Raw genomic sequence first — 26,272 nt, 5'->3', positions numbered from 1 at the left:
TACTATCTTTTAAGCTATATATCATATTATAAGCTATATATCATATTATACTATATTACATATATTATGTATGTGTGTACATAAATAAACTTAAGATTTATTATCAGGCCAAATAGAAACTATGCAGCAAACAGCATTTATGTTGCCACGATAGAGTAAATACTATTTCATACTATTTCATCTGCAACTTTTGAAATCAACCTATAAGCAAAGTGCAAAGATCAATTATGATCAATTATGATTGAGCAAAATAGAGAGTAAATAGTATCAAGTTGACAATGTAAAAATAAAAATGAACATGGCAGAAATTAGTGAGAGAGAAGACAACGGAAGGCAAGAATGTCAAAATCCCCATTGTATAAAGTAGGGACTCGAGAGATACTGTTCATAGTTGGTGGAAAAAGGCACAACTGGGCAAGTGAATAATTTAAAGATTCAAAGGTAAGCAGAAAAGGAACCAAAAACAGAGGCGGGGGAGAAGGAGGGCTACAGAGAATAATGAATGAGCTAAATCTTCATCCGTTACAGCAGGAATAGGTGATTTCTAAATTGATAAATAAGGAAATATGCATTTGAATACACAATTTAGCTACCTGTATTATACCTGTATATAGGTATAATATGTATGCATACATACATGCTACTGTAAAAATATATACACACATATGTATGAGCCATACATACATGTGCCATACAGTTAAAAGTTGTTTCGTATGTGAGGCAAGCCTGGGGAGGGAGAGAAATAGGAGAAAGTTCTGTTTTAAGCCCTTTTCTATAAGTTTCCAGATATCACTGTTTGGGGTTTTTTTCTGGGGGGGAGGCAAGAGAATTAGAAAGCATGTATAAGATAGCAGCTACTCAGTTATGCATGAAATAAAATATATGAGAACCTGATCAGAATATTGAACTGCCATAATTACAAATACAAAACTTAACCAGACGAACTATGAAATATCAGAATTCAGTTTTTTCATCTACAAAGTCAAATTCTCAGTTGCAAAGTTAGTGACTTCTTCAGCTACTTAATTACAGAACACATAAGACAATATACACATATATACATACACACCTCCCATGTGATTTTTCCCCCTCAAGTCAAAGTGAAAGATTTTAAGGACTAGGAGTGATTTTTGATATACAGTATTAAAATTAACTCTTTCACTACCAGGGTGAAGACACCGCAAGGCAGAAGCGATGGCCTACCCGCCTCCGTGACAGCCCAGCCGCACACTGACGTCTCTCTGGAGCAAGCCCTCCAAAAGTGACTTCAGTTCGGGAGAGAAGGTTTCTGGAAGTTCCACATTCTGGTGAAAAGAAGAGTAAGATTTCAAAAACCCACTCACGGAACAGCACCCTCACAACCAGCTAGATTTAAAGGCTGCTTCTTGGATAAGAACAGTATTAAAAACTGCAGATTCATTATGAATTAATATTTACTCTAAAGAAACATAAAAAGGTCACTGATCAGTTGTAAAATCAATCAACAGGCTACGGCCAGATCAGAAGAACCAGAAGGCCTCCTCATTCTCCTGCATCTCAGTAATTTCTCCTTTTATTGGATTTCTTTAGTTTGGTTCACAATTTTCTCTTTCTTATACTGTTTATTAGCAAATCTTGATTTTTTACCTTGGCATCTATTTAAATTAGTTTTTCTTTTAGGAATTCTTCTAGAAATTGTATCTTCATTTATTTGTTTCAAGAAAGCAAATTTTAGGCCGGGCGCGGTGGCTTATGCCTGTGATCCTAGCACTCTGGGAGGCCGAGGCGGGTGGATCGCTCGAGGTCAGGAGTTCGAGACCAGCCTGAGCAAGAGTGAGACCCGCCCCCCATCTCTACTAAAAATAGAAAGAAATGATTTGGACAGCTAAAAATATATATAGAAAAAAATTAGCCGGGCATGGTGGCACATGTCTGTAGTCCCAGCTACTCGGGAGGCCGAGGCAGGAGGATCTCTTGAGCCCAGGAGTTTGAGGTTGCTGTGAGCTAGGCTGACGCCACAGCACTCTAGCCGGGGCAACAGAGTGAGACTCTGTCTCAAAAAAAAAAAAAAAAAAAAAGAAAGCAAATTTTTATTATTTTTATATTTTATATCATATCTTATATATTTATATGACAGTAATTTTATTATTCAAGGAATGAAACATGAAAATTGTGGTGTAGATAAGAATAAAGTTGTTAATCCCCTTACCACGGTGAGTGTCATTCGGTCTATCTCGTGCTTATCTTTGGTTTTATGTTGCCTGAAAGGACTGTGACTGTGGAAATAAAGAATGTTCTATTAAAATACAGCATCTGGTAACTCAGCACATATCACTGACTAATATTTGGGTAGAGTATTATGTCCTGCCACTGTCCATTCAAAACTACAGAGATACAAAAGCCATAAACATTTTCATTTCCAGAGAACTAGTGAACAAACATACTAGGTTCCGGAAGAGCAATTCCTATGTTTCACTTGAACTGCCTGACCCTTATGTCAATGAAATCGTGGCACTAAAATATGCTTTTCCAATTGAAATATCATTCGAAAAAATATATAATTAGCCAATGGGTAATCATAAAAATGAAAGTCATTTATGTAACATTTGTCACACGAGGGTTGGAACTAACAATACCTTTTATACATTTATTTCAGCACAATAGACACTGGCCCCTCCAACAACCCGACACAACCAAGGTGAACATGACTCACCCCTGGAAACCAGTGATTTTAGGCAATACATCCCTTTGATGGAAACCAAGATAAACTAATCACGCCCCAGCAGCTCCTGCAGAGCTCTGAGTGCTTACTCATGCTTTCCTTGTGCAGGGCCCCAGCCTGCAGCCGGAAAAGCGGGGTTCCAGTGCTGACTTGGGTGTTTACTGGCTGTGAGTCAGACATAAGCCTCCAGGATCAATTTCTTCATCTGTAAAACGGGGATCATGCCACGTCCTTCACAGAAGTGGTGAAGGGAAAAAACTAAAATAACATCGATGCGAGTGGCCAAGACAGTGGCAGTATACAGTATACAGTATACAGTAGCTGCCTAATATAGTTACCACTGGTGAAATTGGTAAAGATGACTCTTACTTTATAACACGAATGTCTACTTGGTAAACTATACAAAACAAATTATTCTCACTCTCTGTTATCATGTTTTTAAAACTCCGGAGAAGCTGGCTTTTAAAGGAAATCTTACCATTGAATAATACTTACTAAATATGCAAAGTAGAATACCATGGTCTTATTTATTTATTTGAAAATTAACAAAGGGATAGATATAATTGAGTTTTCTCATGATAAGACATGCCAGTAAAGCGACTAATCCTATACATTTATTTATAAGGTATATATAACATAATCTGAGGCAAGATATTATGTAAAATATTTTAATATTAATTCCATGAAATGGATTAGATTGTTGAACATAGGAATCAACGGGATTCTAAAAAAGAATTAAAATTCCACTTATCCTTGTTCTGCTACTTACTGCTACTAGCTGGTCATCCTACTGAACTCATTAAGTTATGCACTGAACCATCTCTTGAAGAGATTATTACATTTCAGAGCATTTGTCTTAAATACTTTTAATTTTCTTTTTGTACAAGAGAGGGCACTCTAACGCCTTATTTTCTTCCATGTCATGCACTGAAATAAAAAGTAATTTCCATCTCTTAAAAGCATTAATTTGAAAAAAAAAAACAAAAAAACAGAAAGGTGAATTAGCACCCAGCAAGCATCTTTCAAATAGGTTTTGATTGGAAATATTCTTTTCAACTTGTTTCCAAAGGATAAAATGTATAATTACTATATTTAAAAAGCAGATAGGCTATAAAAAGAAACAGTATCTATTTGTTATTTATAAGACATTATGATTTCAAAAAATATACCCATATGATTCTTTTATACAAAATCCACAGAAATACTGATGTGTTTACAGTTCCAGAGAAAAGGAACACAAGTTTATTAAATCTTATTAAAACCTTAGCTTCTCCGCTTGACACTTAGCTGTCTCCATCCCAGCCTTGTCCTTAACATCTAAAAAATGATTAAGTGAAGCTCTCCTTGAGTCCTGGCAAATCCGTCAGACTTGGCTCCCGTGTGCGGAGCCGGAGGACCCCACGCCTGTGCTCGACCCCGTGTCCTTGCGTCTGATGCAGGAAGGAAAGGGCTGCGCCTTGACCTTGCAGAGGAGGCCTGCTGTGTCCTGACACAAGCGCTCTCTGCTAAATATAAAAAGTCTTTCACGAGACCACAGGGAGGCTGGTGCAGGGACGGGAGTTAGAGGGGGGTGGCGCCAAAAACACCTCCAGCACGTGTGCCTGCTGCTGCAAATTCCCTTATAGACACCACGATCCCGTGTCCGGCTCCATAAGGAATCATCGGAAAACGCTCTTAGGCTTGTCATTCCGTGCTGGGGTGTTGAGACCAGTTTGGTCTCTCCGGTTAAAAAAAATCTTGATGCACATCTGTTTCCAATGTATTCTTGATTATTCTTTGTGAACAAAGCCAGAGGACTCGGTTTCTATTTTGGAAAATATTAAAGAAAACTTACGATAATAGGAATAATCTCCATTCTGAGGGAGGCATGTGGGGCCCACGGAGCCTGGGGCAGCGCAGCTGTGCCCTGCCGCCATCTGCCTTAAACAGGAGGTGGCCGCGGCCTGCAGACGGCCTCCGAGGCACAGCCACGCTCTCCAACACCACAGGCAGTCTGGCGACGTCGGGGACAGTGGCGGGAAAAGAATTCACATGTGCAGGGGTCAAGTGTAGCTTTCCGAACCCCAGAGAGAGCGAGACGGCTGCACACGTCTCCCCAGTGCGCTGGGACATGGTTCTAAGACAGCATAAATGACAGGGCAACGGGCACGCATGGCCCACGTTAGTTATGTCACATTCACGGGGAGACAATGAGTTGAAAAAGACAATGTGTCTGTAATTACAAGAGATTCAAAACTCTCGCATCGCAAGTTAATTTTAGAATACCAGAAAGATTGCATGTTGCACTAAATATGCGTTTTGAACCTAAGCCAATAGCTGCCAAAATATTTATAAACTTTCCGTTTTTCCGTACATAGAACAAACTCAAGACCCCAGGCCGCCACCCAGGCTCTCCCGCTAGGTCTGACACCTCCGCAGAGGGACAAGAAATGGTCACAAGCTTGAGATCAAGGCTATTGTCACATCAATTCTTTTCCTTAACAGGCTACAGACTGAGGGTCATGACAGCAATTTCACAGATTTGCAACACGGACATGTCCTCATACACAGACGCTCTTAAATATCTAACAAGGTCATCTGAAATGGAAGTAGTGGCCAGCACCCAGAAAATGTGGTGTATGAATGGCGCCGTTCATCACTGCGAATCCGGGAACGGAAAACACCTTCTCAAGCCTTGACAGCTTTCTCCCATCCAGATGAACGCCCTGCGCTATTCTTCTAGGGCGTCAAGACAAAATTTGGGGTGCAGAAAAGTGCTTAGGCAGAAAGAGCGGGACACGTTGGTCGGTGCAAGGATTATCAAATCACAGAAAATGAAAGCAAAAGAGACCCTTGGGGACCACTGGTTCCACCTCACTGCACAGGTGTGGGGGGAGGAGGAGGGACTTGCCCTAGAGCAGAGTTTCTCAACCTCCCCGCTGTTGACATTTGGGGCTGGACAATTCTTTGTCGGGATGCCAGGGGGCTCTCCCGTGCATTGCAGGATGCTGGGCAGCACCCTTGGCCTCTAGCCATTAGATGCCAGCAGCAGCCCCTCCCCAAGTTATGACAACGACAAACGTCTCCAGGCATTGCCCAGTGCCCGCTGGGCACCCCAGGAGAGCGCCAGGATGCAGAGGGGACAGGCTGCCCCCAGAGCCTGCACCCAGGGGGCCCTGCTTGGCCACTGCCCACTTAACCTCCTGCCCCACTCCTTTCAGTTACTTAGGCCCCTGTGCCTGAGAAAAGACACCTGCCAGGGCTCCCTTCTGCACAGCATATGACAAATGCACAGGACGCTGACAGACACATTTCTGAGGTTTTCCCACGTGCAACTCTGTGAGGAAGCAGAACAGGTGGCATTATTCCTTCCTTGCAGCCGAGGAGGGAAGCCTCCTAGGGGTGGTCCCGTCTCCTGTTGCTCCTGCTGACCCGGTCACAGGGCTTTGCTCCTCAAAGGGCTCCCATAAACCTCAGTTTCATCTGAACCACTGAAACTTCACAATTACTGATTTTGGCAATGATATTGTAATTCCCCCAATTATCTTGAATCTGAACTGGCACCATCTTTAACTCCTATCCTTCCACACCCAAGCACCTAAAAAAAACAGGAACAAACAAAAAAGCCAGCCACCCCACAAAATCCCTGGAGCCCATGGCCTCTAACTCTGCAGCACTGTGGTGTCACGTGCTCCTGTCCAGCTCGGCACTGCTGTACCCAGGGTCCCAGGCCTGTCCCCTGCCTCTGTGCCCCCATGCTCCACGCTGCTGCCAGAGCCATCTCACTGAAAAAACTCCCAACCACATCGCTCCTTTGATTAAAAGTGTCCAGTCTCTGGGGCCTCGAGGATAAAGGCCCAACTCCACGGCACGGCATCCAAGGTCCTCCCTGGTCCCGACCCAGGCTTCCCAGCCTTCTCCATCAGCGCCCATTCCCCTCTTGAGAAATAGGGATCACAGGGCTATTCCCTGCCCTAGTCTTTGTGTTGTTATCCCATCCATCTACCTTTCCAAGCCTACTCCCAGACGGCACACCACCGCCAACGTGGAGTCAGCCCTGCTCTGCCAAGTGAGAACGGTTCTCCCACGTGTGCTTCTCTGGAGCATCGCTGCCGTGTGAGCGGGCACAGCCCACCCCGCTCACGATCCTGTGTGTGCCTCTCTGTCCACTCCCCTGGGCTGGGCTTTCCCTAAGGACTAACTGTGGCTTCTCCCTCCATCCCTCGCTCCCTCCCTCCCTCCTTCCTTCCCTCTCTCTTTTTCTTCTTCCTTCCCTCCACCCTCCCTCCCTTCCTTCCCCAACAGCATCAAGCACCATCTCATGTATATTACAAGCATTCAGTAAATGCTTATCAAGTTTAATTTAAATCACTTAAGTCAAAAAATACTTCCTGCTCTTTGGTTTTAGTGCTATATCCTGTCCGTGAACGACTACTGAACAAGTACTAGAAAGCATGATGTAGGACCATAAATCTTAGGGGGAAGACTCATCTAATCTTATCTAGATGCACTGGAAGTATTCTTTCTATTTCAGGCTCAATAAATGGCCACCAGACAGTGACAGGGAGCTTGCTATTTGTGAGGCAGGACACTCCTTCATTGGGCAGCTCAAATGTTTGAATGGACATTCTTGTATCAAACTGCGACATTTTCTTCTCCTTAAAATGCCAAACCCTCTGGCGCTGTACAGCATGAACGTGATCCCTTCAGTAACACAGCCTCCCAGTAGCTGGGGCCAACCACTGTGGCTCCCCTAAGTTCTATATCCAGCTCTCCCCGTCCTTCCCTGCAGGCCACACTCTCCGGCTCTTCTTGCACCACCCTCGACTCAACTCCTCCATCCGCCCCGTCCTCCTGACCAGCGTCTGCATGTCCTCCCGGCCACCAAAGTGCTTCCCGAAAGGAGCCACATTGAACAGAACCTTCAGTCAAGGCCCCTCGAAGGCTTCATAAAGGAATTAATACCTTCCAGTTCGAAACTCTAAACACGAATGATGGCAACTGAGACAGAATTCATTTTAGTAGCCGCAAACCACACTGTTGGATCATACAGAGTTAGTAATTCAACAAAACCCTCCACATCTTTTAAAAAATAAAAACAGTGTTACGTCAAAACCTCCCCAGCCTTTAGGCATGGACATCCTTACAACTAGAGCAACAAAACAAAGAAGTAAGCCGAGCCCTAAATGCAAAGCCTTGCAGACTTCCCTGTTACACTTGTTGATTTCCACACTGAAAGGTTAGCTGTTGCAGGGAGTTTCATCATCTCCGAATTCTGTAAGTACGGATTCTGCATCGCCACCCCTCTCTCCTGCAGAGATCCAACACAAGCGCTCTGGGGTGTCTTCATGCGCTCACTCTGCACACGAGTGACTCCACTGGGGAGAACAGCGTGTCTCGCAGGGGAAATGGCCTTCTCGGTTACTTAGCATAAACTCTCTAATTAGGTCAGCTAGTCTGATGACATGAATTAAGGCCATCCAGGCTCCAAAGGTACAACAATTCAATTACGGAGTAACAGAACCCGACTTTCTAAGCAATAATACGATTTTACATCCCAAGTGAATATGGTGTGCAGAGAACAACTGGATTATCAGAGTCCTGAGGAAACAGAGAGGGTGCGTGGAACCTGGTTTTGGGGGAATCTGGAACTCAGCCTCTCTTCAGAATGTGCTAAATATAATCGGAAGATGCAGAGGTGCTTGATTAGACTTCCTGATGGAAACTTGCAAAATTTAGCAAACCATCAGGACTGTGTTGATAGGAAAATATTACAAGGAAAATCTTGACTAGGAAATTTTAATGTCAAGTGCTTTTTGTATCTTTATGAGTGGACAATAAAAAGCTTTTTAAAAATTAAACTCTGTTAAAGTTAGCTAAAGGCCTTAAAATTAATGGAAACCTTAACATAATTGTTAAGTGTCCAACATAAGGACATATTTTGACAGTGCTGTCCTCTCGTAATATTTTCCACTCTATTTCACCATCTTTCATCGTTTAAAACAAAGGTCAAACATAATATTAGCTTTAAAAACATAAATTAATTTCAGCATGCTTATCAATAAATGAAAACTTTTAAAATGGGTTTACTTTGGGCCTTTATCTTTGTTTTGTTTGTAACCCTCAAAATGCTTTAGGCTCACAAGAGACTCATGAGTAATTAATTTCTAGGGAAAAAAAAAACCACTATCCTATCTTCTTCAGTTATCCACATTTTAACATAATACTTACTCCCAGAACATGGCTTAGCAATGAAAATATTTCAAAGCAGTCTTATTTTAGGTTTAAAAGTGTTCTGATTCTGACATGATATGGAATAAAACCAGTGAGCCATAAGCTCGTATCTGGCAGCTTATGGGAAAGCTGCTTTCACTCTTACGAGACAGAAAGAGTCTCGTGTGGCTTAAAGATCACCGTGTGATTTCAGGTAACACTGGGGTCTCGTCATTTCTGAATATTCTCCATTCTGATCCCAGTACGTGCCTCGCTGATAGCACCAAACGGATGCAGTCACTCACCCTCTCAGAAGCTTGAAGAGCATGCAGCCCAGGGAGAACCAGTCAGCACTGCTGTCGTAGGCTGTCCCCTTCTGCAGCACCTCGGGGGCCATGTACCCATGGGTGCCACTAGGGAGGAGAGAGCACACGTGGTTATCAGAGCAGCCCCACCTTACCAACACCAACTGTGCGTCATCCCCAAGGTGGCAACGACCGCAAACGCAGGAGAGGGGCCAGTTTGCTGCCATGCAAACTTGAGTCCTTGAACATCCAGTGGGGAAACAATCTTTTCTGCCTCTGCTAGTATATGAATGGACATAAATAAATAAGTGACCACATGAAATAAGTAGGAAAAACGCGAGTTCCGTAGTCTGGGAGGTGACACCTGAATCTCATTAGTCCCTCCCTATTCCGGCTATGAAGAGAAGTTCTGCCCCTTTAAGAGCCCGTGTAGAGGGGTATGGAGTGGAGAGAGGCAGGGGACAGGGAGGAGGGAGGGGACGATGGCAGGCGACCCCCACTGCAGCTGTGGGCCCTCAAGGCCTGGGGACGCCCACTCCTGCACGGTGCCACCTCCCGCGCCAAGTGCCTGAGCTCATGCGTGCTACGAGTGGGGGCCACCTGCCTGGTTGCAATTGGTGACAGATCCCGGGGGGGTGGAGAAGAAATGGCAGTGCAGGCCCACAAGTGTAGAAGATGGAGAAATCATGCATCACGTTTTAAAAGCTGCTGAAATTCAAAGGACTCAGCACTAAGCACGTGTGAAGATGATTTTCAGGAAGTTGAGAACACCATGTGAGTGGAGAACCATGTATACACAATCTGCACCCTCCGCAGCTCTGAAGCCCCTCCCGTTCCAGGGCTCTCCAGCTGTCCCCAAAGAGCTGGGCAGGCCTGTTCCGGCATGAAGAGCCAGGGCAGCTCATGGGGAACTTTCAAAGTGGCAGCTCGAAGGGGCCCCGCAAAAGCCATTATCTATACACGCTACATCTCTTCATCCTTCTTTGATTTTCTTCATCCACACAATGGGTAATAAGGTAACACCTCTACCTCTCAGGGCTGCTGCGAGGACGGCACAGATGTCATGGGCTGGCACAAAAGAAGAACTCCACGGAGGGGATTTTAATCTCTATTCTTAGTGTGATCATTTTTAACTTATGCTCAGAAACAGTACGAATCTACTCAAAATAAACGATCCTGGATCATCATCGGGACCCGTACTCTGGGTCTCAGAGGTATCCTTGGGGAGTTTTATCAAACCGTGAAAATGGGCACTGGCCCATCAAGGCAGGTCTGGCGCTCCGGAAACCTCCACCGTCCAGAATTTAAAGTTTGACAGCGTAAGGTCCTCAGGCCGCACTGTGAGAGAGCAGGAGAGATTTCTACACGGGGCGTCTGAACCGTTTCCCGTGAAGGTTCAATGTCAGTGTTGCCTGCAAAGCCTTTTGTGGTGACCTCTTAACCCGCGATTCTCAGGACCAAATCGCAGTTCTGGACAGGAAAGATATTTACAAGGATAAATAAAATAAGTGAACGCAGATTGGCTGTCCAAGCTTACACGGGACACAAATAACGCTGGACACTGGACTGCCTGTCACTGCGGTTTTCTGGTTCTGCCTACGCGACATCTACCAATGCTTCCTGAAACATTCTGATAACAATTTATACTACTGTTAATACTGAGTGAACACGAACATTTTAAGACACCGTGACATGAGACACAGCTTTGTGTTCTTAGATAAAATAAGCTAGGATTCAAATGAGTCACCGACAATTCGCTCAACTCCAAAAGTCTTCCCTTTGATTTTTCATGGTTTACAGTAATTTGTGATTCCGTCATTAAATGGAGTACGTATAAGCTCAAATCAGGAACCTCAACTATAACACTACTTTGTAGATGGGCTGGCTCCTAGAGGAAGTCCAAGAATCACATCTATAGCTCTGAAAACATCTGAGAAGCCAAGTTCAGGGTGAAATGCTGGCCAAAAATCTTTAGTCCTAAGTAGATCATTTCAAAGCCTCAGGGAGTTCATCCATACGGCGTAAAGAGCACAGGCTCCAGAATCAGGCAGAATTGGATTATGATTCTAGCCCCACAGTGCACCAGCTGTGTGACCTGGTTCAAGTTACTTAATTTCTCTGAACCTCAATTTCCATGCCATAAAAAGTGAATAACAATACCTGTGATTTATGGAATTTCTGTGACGATAACATAGTCAAAGCAGTTAGCTATGCGTGCTTGGGACAGCTGATATTTAGCCAGGAACACTGCGGATGCTGCCAGCACAGCTACCAGCCTGTACGCTGGTCATTTAGTGGACAAATTGCTCTGGGCTGCAGGTTCCAGGAGGTCAGGGATGGGCTCTGTCTCACTGTGGCATCACCAGCACTTGGCAGACAGCAAATGTTAAACAGTCTTGCCGAGTTAATGAGTTGACTCAACCCTCACACCTATCACGTGAGGTACACAGCATTGTTACCTCCTCTTCACAGAAGGGGAAAATGAGGCCTACACAACTTGGAAGAGGGATTCAGATCTAGGTCTGTTGACTGCAAAGCCTTCACTCTTAATGCCTCCTTCATTTAAAAATGTAGTGTTTCGTTGTGCCTTTATCTTTTTAAAGTGGTGGCCTCCCGATCATAATCTAAACATGGAAACCAACTTTCCTATCCCTACCCTTGTATAGATGCTCTTCAGACACCGTGCTTTCCAAAGGGACAGCCACCGTTCAGAGTTGACACGGGAATTACAGTCAAAAGTGGGCTAGACCCTATTAGGAGATACATAACCCCATATCTGGAAGTTAATTCCTTTGGAAGATCAACTCTTAGGAACTCTTGGATTCATATTTAGTTATGACTATACTAAATTGAAGAAATTAGCATACCAAATAGCTGGGGCATTAAAAATTCAAATGACTCTCTTAAAAATGTCTGAAGAACTCCCTGAGAGAAGCTTAGTCAACCACAGGTTCTGGCCTAATCACTGGGAAGTGCTAGCAAAATGCTAATGCTTTTATCACAGTATCCCAGATTCTGTAGAAAAAGAGAACTATGTTTACAGAAACGGTGCTATTCATTATTAACGTTTGATCAGAGCTTTAAAAGGCAGTTTTGATTTAATGCAGTCCCTCGTAACGTATTGCAATTCAGAACCACTTTACTTCTAGTTACACAAAGAGAAGGATCTGCAGTTTATTTTCTGCATGGAGGGCATGAAATGAGACTCCTGGGAGTTTCTTCAAGACCATTCAACACAGAGATGAATGTTAGCTCAAGATGTACAATAAAATGTGATTTGAAAAGACTCAGTGCTAAGGAGGAGACATTTAAAAAGATAAAATAAAGTAAAAGTTGCCTGCTTTTCCACAATCTGCACACATGTTCATATTTTCCACCCAGATCATCTGATACCAAAGAAACAGAAATGAAAACCTGTGCGTATTCCATTCTGTGTCTGCGGGGCCCTGGGAGAGCTGTCTGATAGTCCTGCATCTTTTTGACAACCCCAGGTTCAGAGGGAAGTCATCGGGCCAGGGTCCCCATGCAATGGTGAAGCACAGCCAGCCCCGGAAGCAGTTCAGGGTCCCCTGAGGTGTCAAGCGCTGGCTGGGGCTGTAGTCTCAGGAGTTATGTCCGGTGGTCAGTTAGAGGACTGGTGCAACACCCAAATCTAACAATATGACCCGTATTGAAAGCCTGAACTACAAGTGGATGATTTGTTTAATGTTTTAAAAAGCGAGGGGGTGGGGTGGAAGTGGGGAGATTCCTGATTTCGTATCCAAAAAAAAAAGAAAGAAAGACAGAAAAGAAAAAGAACAGCCTTTTTTAAAAAGCAGGGCAAGCAGATGGAAGGAGAAACACTTGGCCCCCGAGGACCTCCCTCAGAGAGATCTATGCAGCTGCCTCTGCACCTTCCTAGGCACAGGGTCTTTCATTTATCCTATGACAACTTTCAGGGATTTACTACTACCTCTATTTATAGATGAAGAGACTGAGGGTCAGGCAGGTTAACTGACTGACTTAGGGTCACATGAGCAGCATGAATTTGGGTTCCTTGCTGAGGCCTGACTCTTCCTGCTAGACAGCCCTGGCCCCTGAGCAGGTGCAGTCACGTCGTGGGTCAATTCGTGCTCCCCACAGACAGTGACAGAAAGCACACCGCTCTTACCTCCTCCCACACAACCTGTGACACTGGATCTTCCCCTGCCCTGGCATTATCCCCTATCAAAAACCACCCCTGGAAAGAGGAAAGAGAGGGAACAAATGGCCAGGCCAGTGTCTGCCTGAGTGAATGAGTGGCATCAGAGAGGCGAGAGTGAGCAGAGGTGATGCGCTACTTACACACTCGCGTGCGGCTTCTTTTTGGAGAAATCACAGGCGAGACCCAGATCTGATATTCTTACGTGTCCGTGTTCATCCAAGAGGATATTTGCTGGCTAAACAGAAAGAGAATATGGTCTTCGAGAGTCCCCCAGATGCCGCAGGGGCTTCCAGAACTAAAAGTATAGACTTAGTATTTTGTCATAGCTTGTTCCTAAACATGAATTCTAGCTTTACACTATCACGCCAAAGAAGGGCATGAGGTTGACAGTAATATTTTTCATGTTAACTTCAGCAGGAAATCTGGCAAGGACAGAGGTGGGGGATTCTGCTCATTAGAGAAAGAAATACAGGCAGGTGAGGCGGGAGAGTTAAGGCCACAGTTTGTCAGAGTTAAAAGCATTTCCCGTACCCCATGCCGAGAACTGCAGTGTAGCCAGAATGAGTTTGCCTCTTGGCAATGGGGAGTGAGTCCACCAGCTTTTTCACTTACGTGAACCACATGGACTTGTAAGAACGAAGCCATGAGGCACAGAACAGAAAGGCATCTTTCAAGAATGTATAAATACTGATCTATGAAATCACAATACTCCACAGTGCCACACTAATCCCGATGAATGTCATTGCTGTTTATTAGTGCAGCAGCAGCACGGGGCCTTTACCAAATGGCCAAACATGATTTTGACCACAACTCTGATGAAATGTACCCATTGAGATTAGATTTAGGCATCATAACCATGGAAAACAAAGCTCCTCTCTCTAACATACACTGAATTATAGTCGTCTTAATAATATTTTTCTGCTGGAGATCAACTATTTTTTGCTTGAAACGAAGATAATGGCATGCTATTATAAAATTGAAGCATGAATAACCATGAATGACTAGAATTAAGTTTGAATAGAAATTAAGTAATACCACTGCCTACTAAATAGCTTAGAAAGTAAAAATAAAGCATAAAGACGATTAGAAACCGGTTATAGATTTAAATTAGGATGTATTATAATGGCATTTCATGAGCCCCCAGCATATATTTTATTTTTCTGCAATACTCACATGAGGAAATAAAACGTCATATGCCAACCAATGTCTGATTTCTGATTCAATAAAAATACACTTTTTCTTTATGCTCAAAGGAAAACTAAGGGAATAATTCTTTAATCTTGCAGAAAGCTTTAAAATTTACAAAGTATTTTGTACAAAAACTAATGTGCTCAAAAATAAAATGTGATTTTTATAATATTTCAGAAGGTAACCTCAAAAAGCCAAGGAGGACATCTTAGCTCCTTAGAGAAAGGAACATCATGTGTACATTTCAGTCGGCCACTCCGTGGGTTCCAAGAAGGAATTCGAAATAAGAGGGAAACACATTCTCTTGGAGTCACCTCATCCTATTGGCAAATTGTCACTCGTATCATTTTTCTTCCCATTATTATCTGTATGTTTATACAATCATTTCTGCAATCAGTTCTATAATTTGTCAAGGTCTCTTTTAGCTCCATCCCTGTCTTCGGGCGGGTGGCCATCACAACCAGGTGAGTGACACCATGGACGCATTACACAAGCTCCCAACTCCCTCCTTTGTGTGGGACCCGGCACCGTGGTCTGCGATGAAAACACTCAGAATGCTCCTATTTTGTTACCTTCCAGGCCAATGAGCTTTCGCAGAGGACGAGAACAAAAACCCAGGCACGGCAGTCAGAGGTTATATAGTTTGGGGATCTAAAAATCTATTTGTGATTTTTAAGGCAATCCCCCAAAACAACGTAAAGCTCTTGAGAGTAGCCTTTGAGAGAAATCCCGCCGGCTGACCAGCAGCGCACCCCTCACTGACGGGCCTTGCCTGGGAGGAGCTGGGATGCAGCCGTTCTGTGCCTCGGGTCACCAGTTTATAAGCCCTACAAAATAATGTGCTTCATGTTTTCATCTCTGGACTCAGAGCTGGGGCAACATCAGTTGCTTAGTGAACATTAATTGATTTATTAATATAATTAATTATAAAATAGGTGACACCAAAAAAACTCCTACCCTGCTTTTCATTAATGAATCAATTAACATGGATTACTCAGTGCACGTGCTGCCCCAGGCACCGTAGCAGGCACCGAGGCTGCAAAGATGCCAGGGACGGCCCTGCATTCCGTCCCTGCAGAGCCTGGTCTAGGGGAGACCCACATCACACAGACAACGGCTTCCTCGGGGCTGGGATGAGGGCTATGAGGAAGACGACAGCGCTGTACGAAAGAGACAGGGACTTCCAGGGGTCCGTTGGCACAACATCTACTATGCGGAGTGAGTCTGTTGACCGTCCTCACCTTCAAATCTCTGTAAACAACAAACCGATTGTGCATGTGTTCCAGCCCCAGGATGATTTCCGTGGCGTAAAACCGCATCTCCTTCTCTGAGAACACTCCGTGCTGCGAGAGGTGGTAATGCAAGTCACCTCCTGGTGTCAGAGATTCAGAATTTAATTCAAAGCGTGTTAATTTAAAGGGAATAAAAATCATTGTCATCCTATACAGGACACAGTAAAAAAAGGTAAACTATGCTTCTGCTGTCTATATACCTATCTTTGGTTTCTATAGTTTGGCAAAACACTTTAACACATTGACTGTCACACGAGAAAAAAAAAATTGTTTTTTCCTTGGGGCCATGGTGTTTTATTAAAACAGAATGATCCTTTCTAATTTACTACTGTTTATTGTTTTCTGTGCGTGAGTTATATGCAACACAAACCATGTTTTTAGAATTAAATTGTCAATATTAATTGCAACGATAAGAACATCAACAAGTAAGATTTTCACCAACCAACTGCAGGGTTTTGCTTCACCCTGAGGTCAAAATTAGCTGGAGTTAAATACAACTCACACGGCAGCCAATGTGTTAAACAGTATACAAAAAAATAAAAAATAAAAAACCGATCATATAAACAGATATTTGGTAAAGCAAATACCGTAAAATTTTAACCGATAAAATCCAGGTGGTGGGGGTTTGGGTATCCCTAGCAAAATTCTTTCAGCATTGCTGTAGGTTTGAAATTTTTCATAATAAAATGTGAAAAGAAGGAAATAATCATATGGCCTCAAGTTGCAGGGACAGAGAATGCTGCCAACGGGGTAACAGAATGTTTTTATAAACTCACAGGAAAAAGCCTCCATTGGTTTATAAAAATTAATGTGCGTTCAACTTTATTGTCCTTGTTTTGAGTAGCATCTTCTCTCTCCACCCACAGAGACCCCTGTGTAATGCCCTCCAGGTCAAGATGCAAAGAGTTTAGAGCATCCCAAAAGGCCCCCCCCAACACCCTTTGCAGAGAGGACCTCAGTCCCCAACCCCCGTCAGGCAAAGGGGACTCTTTTGCCCTCCCTCCCCATCGATTAGCTTTGCCTGTTCTGAACGTCACATAAATAGAACCACATAGAGCATATCCCACTGCGTCTGGCTTCTTTTGCTCAGTATTATGTCTGTGAAATTCCTTCACATTTTTGGGTAGATGTGGTTTTAAATCAAACCCTCAAAACATAATAAAACTTCAAGTGAACTTCAAAAAAAAAAAACTAGGCATTTGAGTTGTTGAATTGTATGCCTTTCTGTTTCCACTTTCTAGTCTTAGAAAGCTACTTTTCTAGCTGGATATTTTTCAGAATTCTCAAGGTCATCATTTGCTGTTTAAAAGATCAATTTAGAAGGAACAGAAGATTGGGCTCCAGTCTGTACTTGGCCCCAAATCAGTCCCTTCAAAGTGCATTTTTAAATACATTTCTATCTTTGGCCTGTATTCTTAGGAGGTATTTCATTCCTAAAAGTTGAGGGCCAGGAAATAAGCTAATTACAGACCTAGGCCAGCTGCATTCCAGAAAAATCAAGTTTCACTCTAAGTATTTTATGAGGATCTTTTCTAGAAAATGCAATTTCCTAGGGAGAGAGTGGGAGGTCTAGAGAGAAATTGCAGTAAACATTTTAAAATGAATTTTAATGGAAAATCGAAGGGCAAAAGGTTTCCTCAAATTTCAGGGGGACTCTAATTATCTGCAAAGACCCAGACTGCCAGTCTGCCCAGATTCACGCTTGCTGAGATGTGACGTCCGGGCACAGCCAGTGAGGTGCTGGGGCTGCCCGGGCTGGGCTCACCGTTCATCAGGTCCAGGATGAAGCAGAGTTTGTCTGGCGTGTGGAAGGCGTAGGTCATGCAAACAATGAAAGGACAGTCCTAGAGTAAAACAACAACAAGTTCATGCAGAAAGCAAAAGCTGTCCTGGAAAGCATATCTAGGACTTTTAATTCATTTGTTTATTTTTTATTATAATATTGTAATCATACATATTTATGGAGGGCCATTTGATATTTCGATACATATTTATATTGTAGAATGATCCCATCATGGTAGTTACTGTATCCATCAGCTCATGTATTTATCATTTCTTTGTGGTGAGAGCCTTCAAAAGCCTCTCTTGTAGCTATTTTATAATATACGAAACATGCTATGGATTTTTATCCATGCCTCTGCCCCATGCACTGAACACAGACACCGGTATGGTAACTTTAAAAGTCATAGTAAAATGGATCCGGTGACATGATAAAATGCAGAAACACAACATTAATACTTGGAGCAGATGAACTTGAAGGTCCTCCCTCACTTGGATTCAATCATGAATCTATTCTAATTACATCCTCTTTGAAAGACTAGATTCTACAGAATAATATTATGGTCTTGCTAGTCTTTTTGTCGGTCAACATTGTGGCTCTGGCTAGCCAAAATATCCATTTCAATCTCTGCTTCTGAAGTTGGAAGAACCATACCACAGGGGAGGAAAGTTATTTGTGTTATTGTTTTGAAACACTGAGAATACAAATGGAATTAAATGAGCTTTTGAAAGTGGAAAACTATACCATGGTCAGAGATTGAATAACTCAATTGTAAAGATTTCAATTTCCCCCTAATCAATCTATAGATTCCGTGTGATCTTAATTAAAATGAAAACTGAGAAGCTGATTCTAAACTCTATGGACGTGTAAACAGCCAAGAAAAGTTGAGATACTCTTGAAGATAAATAAAGCTGGAAAACTTATAGTGCCAGTTATCAAGACTTACTAGAAAGCAACAATTCAGACAACATGGTATTAGCCCAAGGACAGACAAACAGACCAATGAAACAGAACAGAGAATCCAGAAACAGACCCACACATAAATGGTCATTTGATTGTGATAAAGGTGACACAACAGGGCATGGGAAAAGTATGGCCCTTTCAGTTAATGGTGCTGGAGCACCTGATATCTGTACAATAAAATGTGAACCTTGACCCCTACCTCACACCATATACTAAAGTCCCCTCCAGTAGATGTAGATCTAAACGTGAAATGTAAAACAATAAAACTTCTAGGAGAAAACAAAAGAGAGTATCTTCGTGATCTTAGGGTAAGTAAACATTTTGTAGGCCACAAAAAGCAGTAACAATAAAAACATTTATATATTGAACTAAAATAAAATTAAGAACATCTATTCATCAGAAGACATCATTAAGACAGTAAAAGGATAAGCCACAGAATGGGAGAAGATATTTGTAATCCATAAATACACAAAGGACTCATATCTAGAATATATAAAGAACTCTTACCTATCAATAAAAAGGCAACCGACATAACAGAAAAATAGCAAAAAAAAAAAAAAATTTAAATAGGCACTTCCAATAGACATTTCTAAATGGCCCACAAACCTATGAACAGATGCTCAACCTCAGGTGTCTCTACGCAGATTAAAACTACAACATGCTACCACCAAAACCCATGAGAATGCCTAAAATTAAAAAGACTGACAAAGTGAAGTGTTAGAAAGATAAGGAAGGCAAGGAACTTTCACATACGGCTGCTGGCAGTGCACAATGGTACGACCACTTTAGCAACCTGCTTGGTGGCATCTACCAAGGCTGAGCACCACCTGCCCGGCAATTTCACTCTGAGGTAGACACCTTACAGCAATCTGTACTGATGTGCACCAAGAGACCTGCACAAGAGTGTTCAAAACAGCACTGTTCGAAATAGCCCCAACCAGGAAATAACCCACATGTCTACCAACAGTAGAATGGATAAAGTGCGGTGTGTTTATACAATAGGATACTATTGAGCAGGGGTCAGCAATCCTTTTCTGCAAAGGGCTAAAGAGTAAGTATTTGAGGACTTGTAGGCCACATTCAGTTTCTGTCATCTCTCCTTCCTTGTTTATTTTCTTTACAATCCTTTAAAAATGTTAAAAAAAAAAAAAAACATTCTCAGTTCATGGGCTGTACAAAATAAAGCCACAGGCTAGATGTGGTCCCTGGACACACCTAGCTTACTGATCCCTGCTGTGTGGCCGTAAGGACGAGCTATGTGCAGCAGCACAGACAAAACCTCACCAGTGACACTGAGTGGCAGAGGGCAGGCACAGAAGAGCACATTTATACAAAGCTCAAACAGAATTAGCAAAGCTCTTAATGAATTACGGTGTTAGAAATCTGGATAGCGGTCAGCTTGGGTGTGGGGCTAGTGACAGAGAGGGGCACAAGGGGACTTCTAGAATACTGGTAACTTTCTGTCTCTTGATCTGGGTGCTGAAGACATGCATGGGTTCCCTTGTGAAACGTCATCAGTGCTAGGCTACATCTAGTAGAACTATAATATTTAGATCTAATTTATCTACCATATCCATTCAGATTCTTTGCATACAGTGCATACCTATCACCAAACTGATTCAAATTTTTAAAAATGATGTAGACTATCTATATCCACTTTCTTAACAGACGAGGAAAATTATTCAATTCCAAAGAAAATGTCCAGATTTCAACAGAATAATCTGTAAACAGAATTCGCATTGTTCAAACCTCTCTATTAAGAACATATAATTTTGAGTTGACACATTCCTATACATGAATACTTAAGATTCATGAACTTGAACTCAATTTCCATATATCTCTCAAAGAAAAATTTCCCATAAAAGAATTACAAAATTCATTTTGTGGCTATTTAGTTTTTCTTAGAGTTCTGCTGAGATGGTGTTAGTATTTACTGATTTCAAGATTTATTTTGCCTTAAATAGGTAAAATGCAGGCGCCATCCTTTTCCTGTGAAAAACCCTGTGGCCTTTCCAGTGGGCACTGCCTGCTTGGAACCCATCTGTACTTCACCAGAACCTTCCATTAGCCTCTGAAGACGGCTGTCTCGTTCTGCTCCAAATACCACATTCCTTCCCTAGTGGGGTTCCCCACGTGCTCTTGTTCCTGATCTGATGAGCAAGTTATCGGCAGAGCAGAGAAGTGGGTGAACCTAGAACTTGGTAAAGCCTGGCTCGTTCCCAGCTTGAGTCAGCAACTGCACCTGTGTCACCGGGGCGGCGGGGGGGCCGCACAGGTGGACCCTTCCAAACGGGATTTCTGAACATGAGCCCTGAGAAAACAGCAAAAGGCTTAAGTCTCCTTAAAAGATTACGTTATTAAGACGGAATGTGAATTTTAGATTTATAACTATAGGCTATCAGGGTAGAAAGGGCTCTAAAAAAAAAAAAAAAAAAAAAAAAACCCACCTGGTCTAACTTCTCTTTTTTTCTTTTTTGAGACAGAGTCTCACTCTGTCACCCAGGGTAGAGTGCAGTGGCATCATCATAACTCACTGTACCCTCAAACTCTCACGCTGAAGAGATCGTCCTGCCTCAGCCTCCTAAGTCGCTGGAACTACAGGTACACCACCATGCCTGGTTATTTTTTCTATTTTTTGCAGAGACAGGGTCTCGCTGTTGCTCAGGCTGGTCATGAGCTCCTGAACTCGAGTAATCCTCCCGCCTCGGCCTCCCAGAGTGCTAGGATTACAGGCGTGAGCCACCGTGCCCGGCCTCACTTCTCTATTTTAAAGACAAGGAAACTAAGGCCCCCCCCAAAAGGGAAATGACTTGTCTGAGACAGTGTCAAACTCCAAGTCTCCTGACCCTCTCCAAGTTCTTCCTGCTGTGTTATGCTACTTACAAAGGCAAGATTCCGCCTTGACCCAACTCTAGCCAGGCTCCTCGGAGCCCTCTTTTCGACTAGGCCTCAACTTGACCTACGAAGACTTGACCAAACGCTAACATAGTTTCTAACACCTCAAGACTGCATTCCTGGGATGACCCTAACCCCGCTCCAAGTGCCAGAAGAATTTACCGTTTATTCCAGCCAACACCCAAAGATAGGACGGCTGTCTCCCAGCCTCCATGGGAGGGTAGGGGCCTCCTCTGGGTAGGCACGAGTTAGCAACCCCAGAAGGGTCTCACCTGGACCGAGCCCCCATTCACACATTTTATTGTTTTTCATTTCCCTGACTCTGCTGAAGCCCCTGCAGTGCACCCCCGCCCCATTCTCCCTTTAAAACACCTAGTCCCCTCTGCACAAGTCAGAATGGAGCTCAGCTGTTTCCCCTCCTGTCTGCAGTTACCTAATAAAATCTGTTTTCATGGCTTTAACTAATATCCGGCTGCATTTACGTTTGATACAATGTAAAATAAATGTGCAGGTAAAGGAATCAGATTTGGTGACCTCTACAGACGTCGCTGACTGCAGTCCCCCATCTCCCAATGTGCTCAGCAGACAGCACAACGATTTGCACATGGAGTCCGGGACACAGCACTGAACACTGGCCAGTGTGAAAAGACAGACAGCAATTCAGTGAACGGTGGGATGCGGTTCCAAAGGTAAAGATGGTGAGGGGGCTCTTCTCCCTGATTACAAATCAGTGGGCAATAAGAGCTGGGTAAGAGTGGATGTTGAGAGGCAGAACCTTCAGTAAAGCTCCCCAGCAACGAACCGTCTTCTTTGATGTCCTACCAAGAGTGGGCAAAATAGCTTGGATTTTTCAGGAATTCTATAAAGAACTGATAAAACAGGACCATGAAATACTTCCTTAAGAAAATCCCCCACACTGCAGTCAGCACGATCTTTTCGAACCCTAAGAGTGATCGTGGCATCTTCCTAGTTAAAACACTTTGTTTCCTACATAGACAGCTAAAAATATATATAGAAAAATTAGCCGGGCATGGTGGCGCATGCCTGTAGTCCCAGCTACTCGGGAGCCTGAGGCAGTAGGATCACTTGAGCCCAGGAGTCTGAGGTTGCTGTGAGCTAGGCTGACACCACGGCACTCACTCTAGCCCGGGCAACAGAGTGAGACTTTGTCTCAAAAAAAAAACCATTTTGTTTCCAACTGCTGTAAGATTGTTGGAAACCTGGCCTTTGTGTGTCTCTCTGCAGCTTCGCCTTGCTCCACTCCCCCAACCGCCACAGATCCTACTGCCCTCGTCTGATTCCTCAGACCTCACGTGCCCGTGGCCCAGACACGTGCTGGCAACTCCCCAGGTCACCATGACTTCACATGACTTCAGGGGAGCACGCATTGACCACAGCTCCACCTCCAAGTGCCTTCCAGGCACCATGTGCCTGGCTTTCACAGCTCTCGCCACATGTTCCAGTTGTCTACGCATTTCTGAAGTTATTTGAATAGTATCACTTTTTCCTGTTTTATGCAGCTCCATAACAGCAAGGACAGAAGTCAGGTTTTGGGACCCCCAGCTGGTAGCAGGGCGCCTTGCACAAGCTAGACACTCAACTGTGATTCATAGAATGAGTAACACTTCCAATGGACCGAGATCAGCAGTCCCCAACCTTTCTGGCACCAGGGACTGGTTTCACGGAAGACAATTTTCCCACAGACTAGGGATGGGGGTGGGGTGGGGTGTCATGGGACAGGGGGTGCGGAGCTTAGGCGGTGATGCATGGCCTGTTTCTTTCTTTCTTTTTTTTTTTTGAGGCAGAGTCCCGCTCTGTCACCCTGGCTAGAGTGCCGTGGCGTCAGCCTAGCTCACAGCAACCTCAAACTCCTGGGCTCAAGCAATCCTCCTGCCTCAGCTTCCCAAGTAGCTGGGACTACAGGCATGCGCCACCATGCCCGGCTAATTTTTTTCCATATATTTTTAGTTGTCCAGCTAATTTCTTTCTATTTTTTAGTAGAGACGGAGTCTTGCTCTTGCTCAGGCTGGTTTCGAACTCCTGAGCTCAAACGATCTACCCACCTCAGCCCCCCAGAGTGCTAGGATTACAGGCGTGAGCCACCACGCCTGGCACAAGGCCTGTTTCTTAACAGGTCATGGACCAGTATTGGGCCACAGCCAGGGGTTGGGGACCACAGACCTAGATGACTTGAATGACCTTGCTGGTCATTCTTCCTAGCTGTGGACATACTCATGCCGGTTCTCAAACATACATATTTCTCTTTTTACCATCTGAGAATTACAGAAGAAAAGTAGGATCAGGACTTCATACAGTCCCTTTGGGGGATGGGGGTAGGAATACTCAATCTGAGATTGAAAAAAAAATTAAAACAGATTTCCAGTAAAAAGAAAACTATGGCAAATGAATGCAGTTCCCGCCAAAGGAAATCCTGCTGATGCAGGCTGATCTAAAGTGTCACCTAATGAGGTAAGTTTAAACTAAGGATTACTGAAACCCTATAAAAAAGTACCCTTTGATTAGCAAAACCAATCCCAAATAATCTTACTATGATTCTTGCGGTTAAATTATGTATCTTAACCAAATTATAAATTTTTAAAAATGCCATATAGTTGTGATACTTGAATGAAAAATATGAATAATTCTTTTACATTCATTCAGAGTAGTACCCCAATATAACCCCAATTTTTAATTTATTCTCTTAGGGTTACACCAGTGTGAAACTACATACCTATTTAACCACATTCCCCCTCCCCTGAATCAAATAAGCATAAAAAGTCTACATGAAAACTGTACTTAGATTTTTCCAACATCAAAACATTTTTTCCATAGGCTTTGAGAATAACTATCCAAGGCTTTGAGATGACCCATTAAAAATTAATATTTTAATAACCACTTGAAATCTTCATCCCGCAAGCACGTCCATATTGAAATTTAAGACATGGACATTTCCAATAGAAATTAGAAGCCAATGCCATTCACGCTGACTCCAATACAGTGTGCACGCTGCTCAGTTTCCGTTCCAATCAGTTAAAAACTTGGTCACGCGCACAGAGTGACTCTTATTTGAAATGCTTAATGTCCATACACTGAGAGGTAGAGGCACATAATTGGAAATTATTTATGGCTTCAGAGTTTCCATTTGTTACAGCTCAGCTAAATATTTTTATGCTATTTCTTTGCTTCAATGGCAAAGAGCCCTTCTAAAAGCACTTAAAACTAATGCTAGAATAATATAAACCATAGTACAATAAATATAGGTGATAAAAAACACATAGCCTGTAAAGGGACGATAAGAAAGGAGTCCTGGCCAGGAAATTTACCTCTTAGGGTCTCAGGTTCCTTGCTTACTCGTTGAAATGGATTCATTCTTTGATTAACCACTAAAATTTGAGTCTTTCAAATCCTTTTGGTGGAGATGACCTTGGAATCCAAGTGTGATATTTAGAAGTCCCCCACATTTCTCACTGCATATACACCTTCCTGGCTTGGGTGTTTAACATTAAATTCACATGTGAGCTACACACTAAGAGTTTTGCAACTGCACGCCCATCCAGAGCCTGCCCTTTGGCATCCCTACTCTGCACACACGTGTGCACAGGTTTCTGGAAGAGTAAGTTTTCCTGGACGTATCTCCATACACACTGGCATCTGTGCACATAAATAAGGGCCAAGAGTTTGATGCCAGTTAACACCATTAACAGAAGAAGAAATCAGAATGGGCAGCTATTTTGCAAGGAACGAAGGTGCAGGGTAAAAGTTTGTTTTCATAAATGTTGAGCTAAAAATGATAGCTTAGAATGTCCAACAGGTAGAAATACAGTGCTGGAAACGGAAAGGCCAGTAAACAGAGAAGTACGTGCTGAGGGGAAGATAAAGTCACCCTCAGATGAAACACTAAGCAGGGACAACCCCAAAATGACAATTCAGATTTGACTAACCCAGTTGCTTCCTCTCTATTTGCTTCTAAAGGGCAGTAGCTACTTTTCTCTTCTTTCTCTCCAGATTAGTCTTTCTTCTCATATGGTCAATTCTTGACTATATTCAAGTGATTTTTTTCTGCTATAATTATTTTTTGCCATCTCTGCTACCATATTCTGCAAAGAAGGAAGTCAAGGACAAACAGCAGGCAGTAAAGGAGAAGTCGTGGATTGCATAATGGAGGCTGCTAGCGTCCTTCTAACTTATAAAATCAAGTAAGAGATAATATCAAATTCTAGCCCACCCGGACACGCCTGTAATCAGCTAGAAAAAAATAATAATGAATCATCCTGCTATAAAACAAACAAACAACAAATTTTAAAAAGCAACGCTGGAAATTGACTACTTACTCCCGTACTGACAAGAGACAACATAATCCTTTCATTTAAGGCTAATGTTTCTCCTTGTTTCATCTTGATTCTCTTCTTATCCAAGCATTTCATTGCATACCTAGAAATATAAATACGGTTGAAAAATCCATACTGTGATATATCTAGACTGATTTAAACAATACACATCATACTGGGGAAAGCTTCTAAATATTTAGGCAATGTTTAAAAGAAAGAAAATGGCACCCAAGTGCTGTGCAAGAAATATTTTTCTTTTACATGGTGATATTAAAAAAAAAATCAAGCAATAGTTAAGATATTTCTATCATTATATGGATAGAAGTTCCAGTTAAATAAAGTAGAAAGTAGATGGATATAAATCAATTCAGTGAGATAAACTTTTTATATAATGCTGCTGCCTATTAATATTGGTAATGGGGGGATATTCATATCATATTTAGCG

At 42.9% G+C, this 26,272-nt stretch overlaps 1 protein-coding gene across 1 annotated transcript in view; it reads right to left on the bottom strand.

Moving 5' to 3' along the window:
- Nucleotides 1-26,272, bottom strand: part of GRK3 (G protein-coupled receptor kinase 3) — a 119,334-nt gene that overhangs the window by 15,553 nt on the left and 77,509 nt on the right. The window contains exons 9-15 of the mRNA XM_045534349.1: nt 25,831-25,930; nt 17,627-17,705; nt 15,811-15,941; nt 13,522-13,616; nt 9,199-9,306; nt 2,189-2,255; nt 1,204-1,304 (exon numbers count right to left, since the gene is read on the bottom strand). Coding sequence (XP_045390305.1) covers nt 1,204-1,304; nt 2,189-2,255; nt 9,199-9,306; nt 13,522-13,616; nt 15,811-15,941; nt 17,627-17,705; nt 25,831-25,930 — 681 coding nt within the window. The remainder of the gene's footprint in view (nt 1-1,203; nt 1,305-2,188; nt 2,256-9,198; nt 9,307-13,521; nt 13,617-15,810; nt 15,942-17,626; nt 17,706-25,830; nt 25,931-26,272) is intronic.

This window comes from Lemur catta, chromosome 21 (assembly GCF_020740605.2).
Source record: "Lemur catta isolate mLemCat1 chromosome 21, mLemCat1.pri, whole genome shotgun sequence".
NCBI classification, from domain to species: Eukaryota; Metazoa; Chordata; class Mammalia; order Primates; family Lemuridae; genus Lemur; species Lemur catta.
The sequence above is the reverse complement of the archived record's forward strand: the minus strand, read 5'-3'. Positions and strand labels throughout refer to the sequence as shown.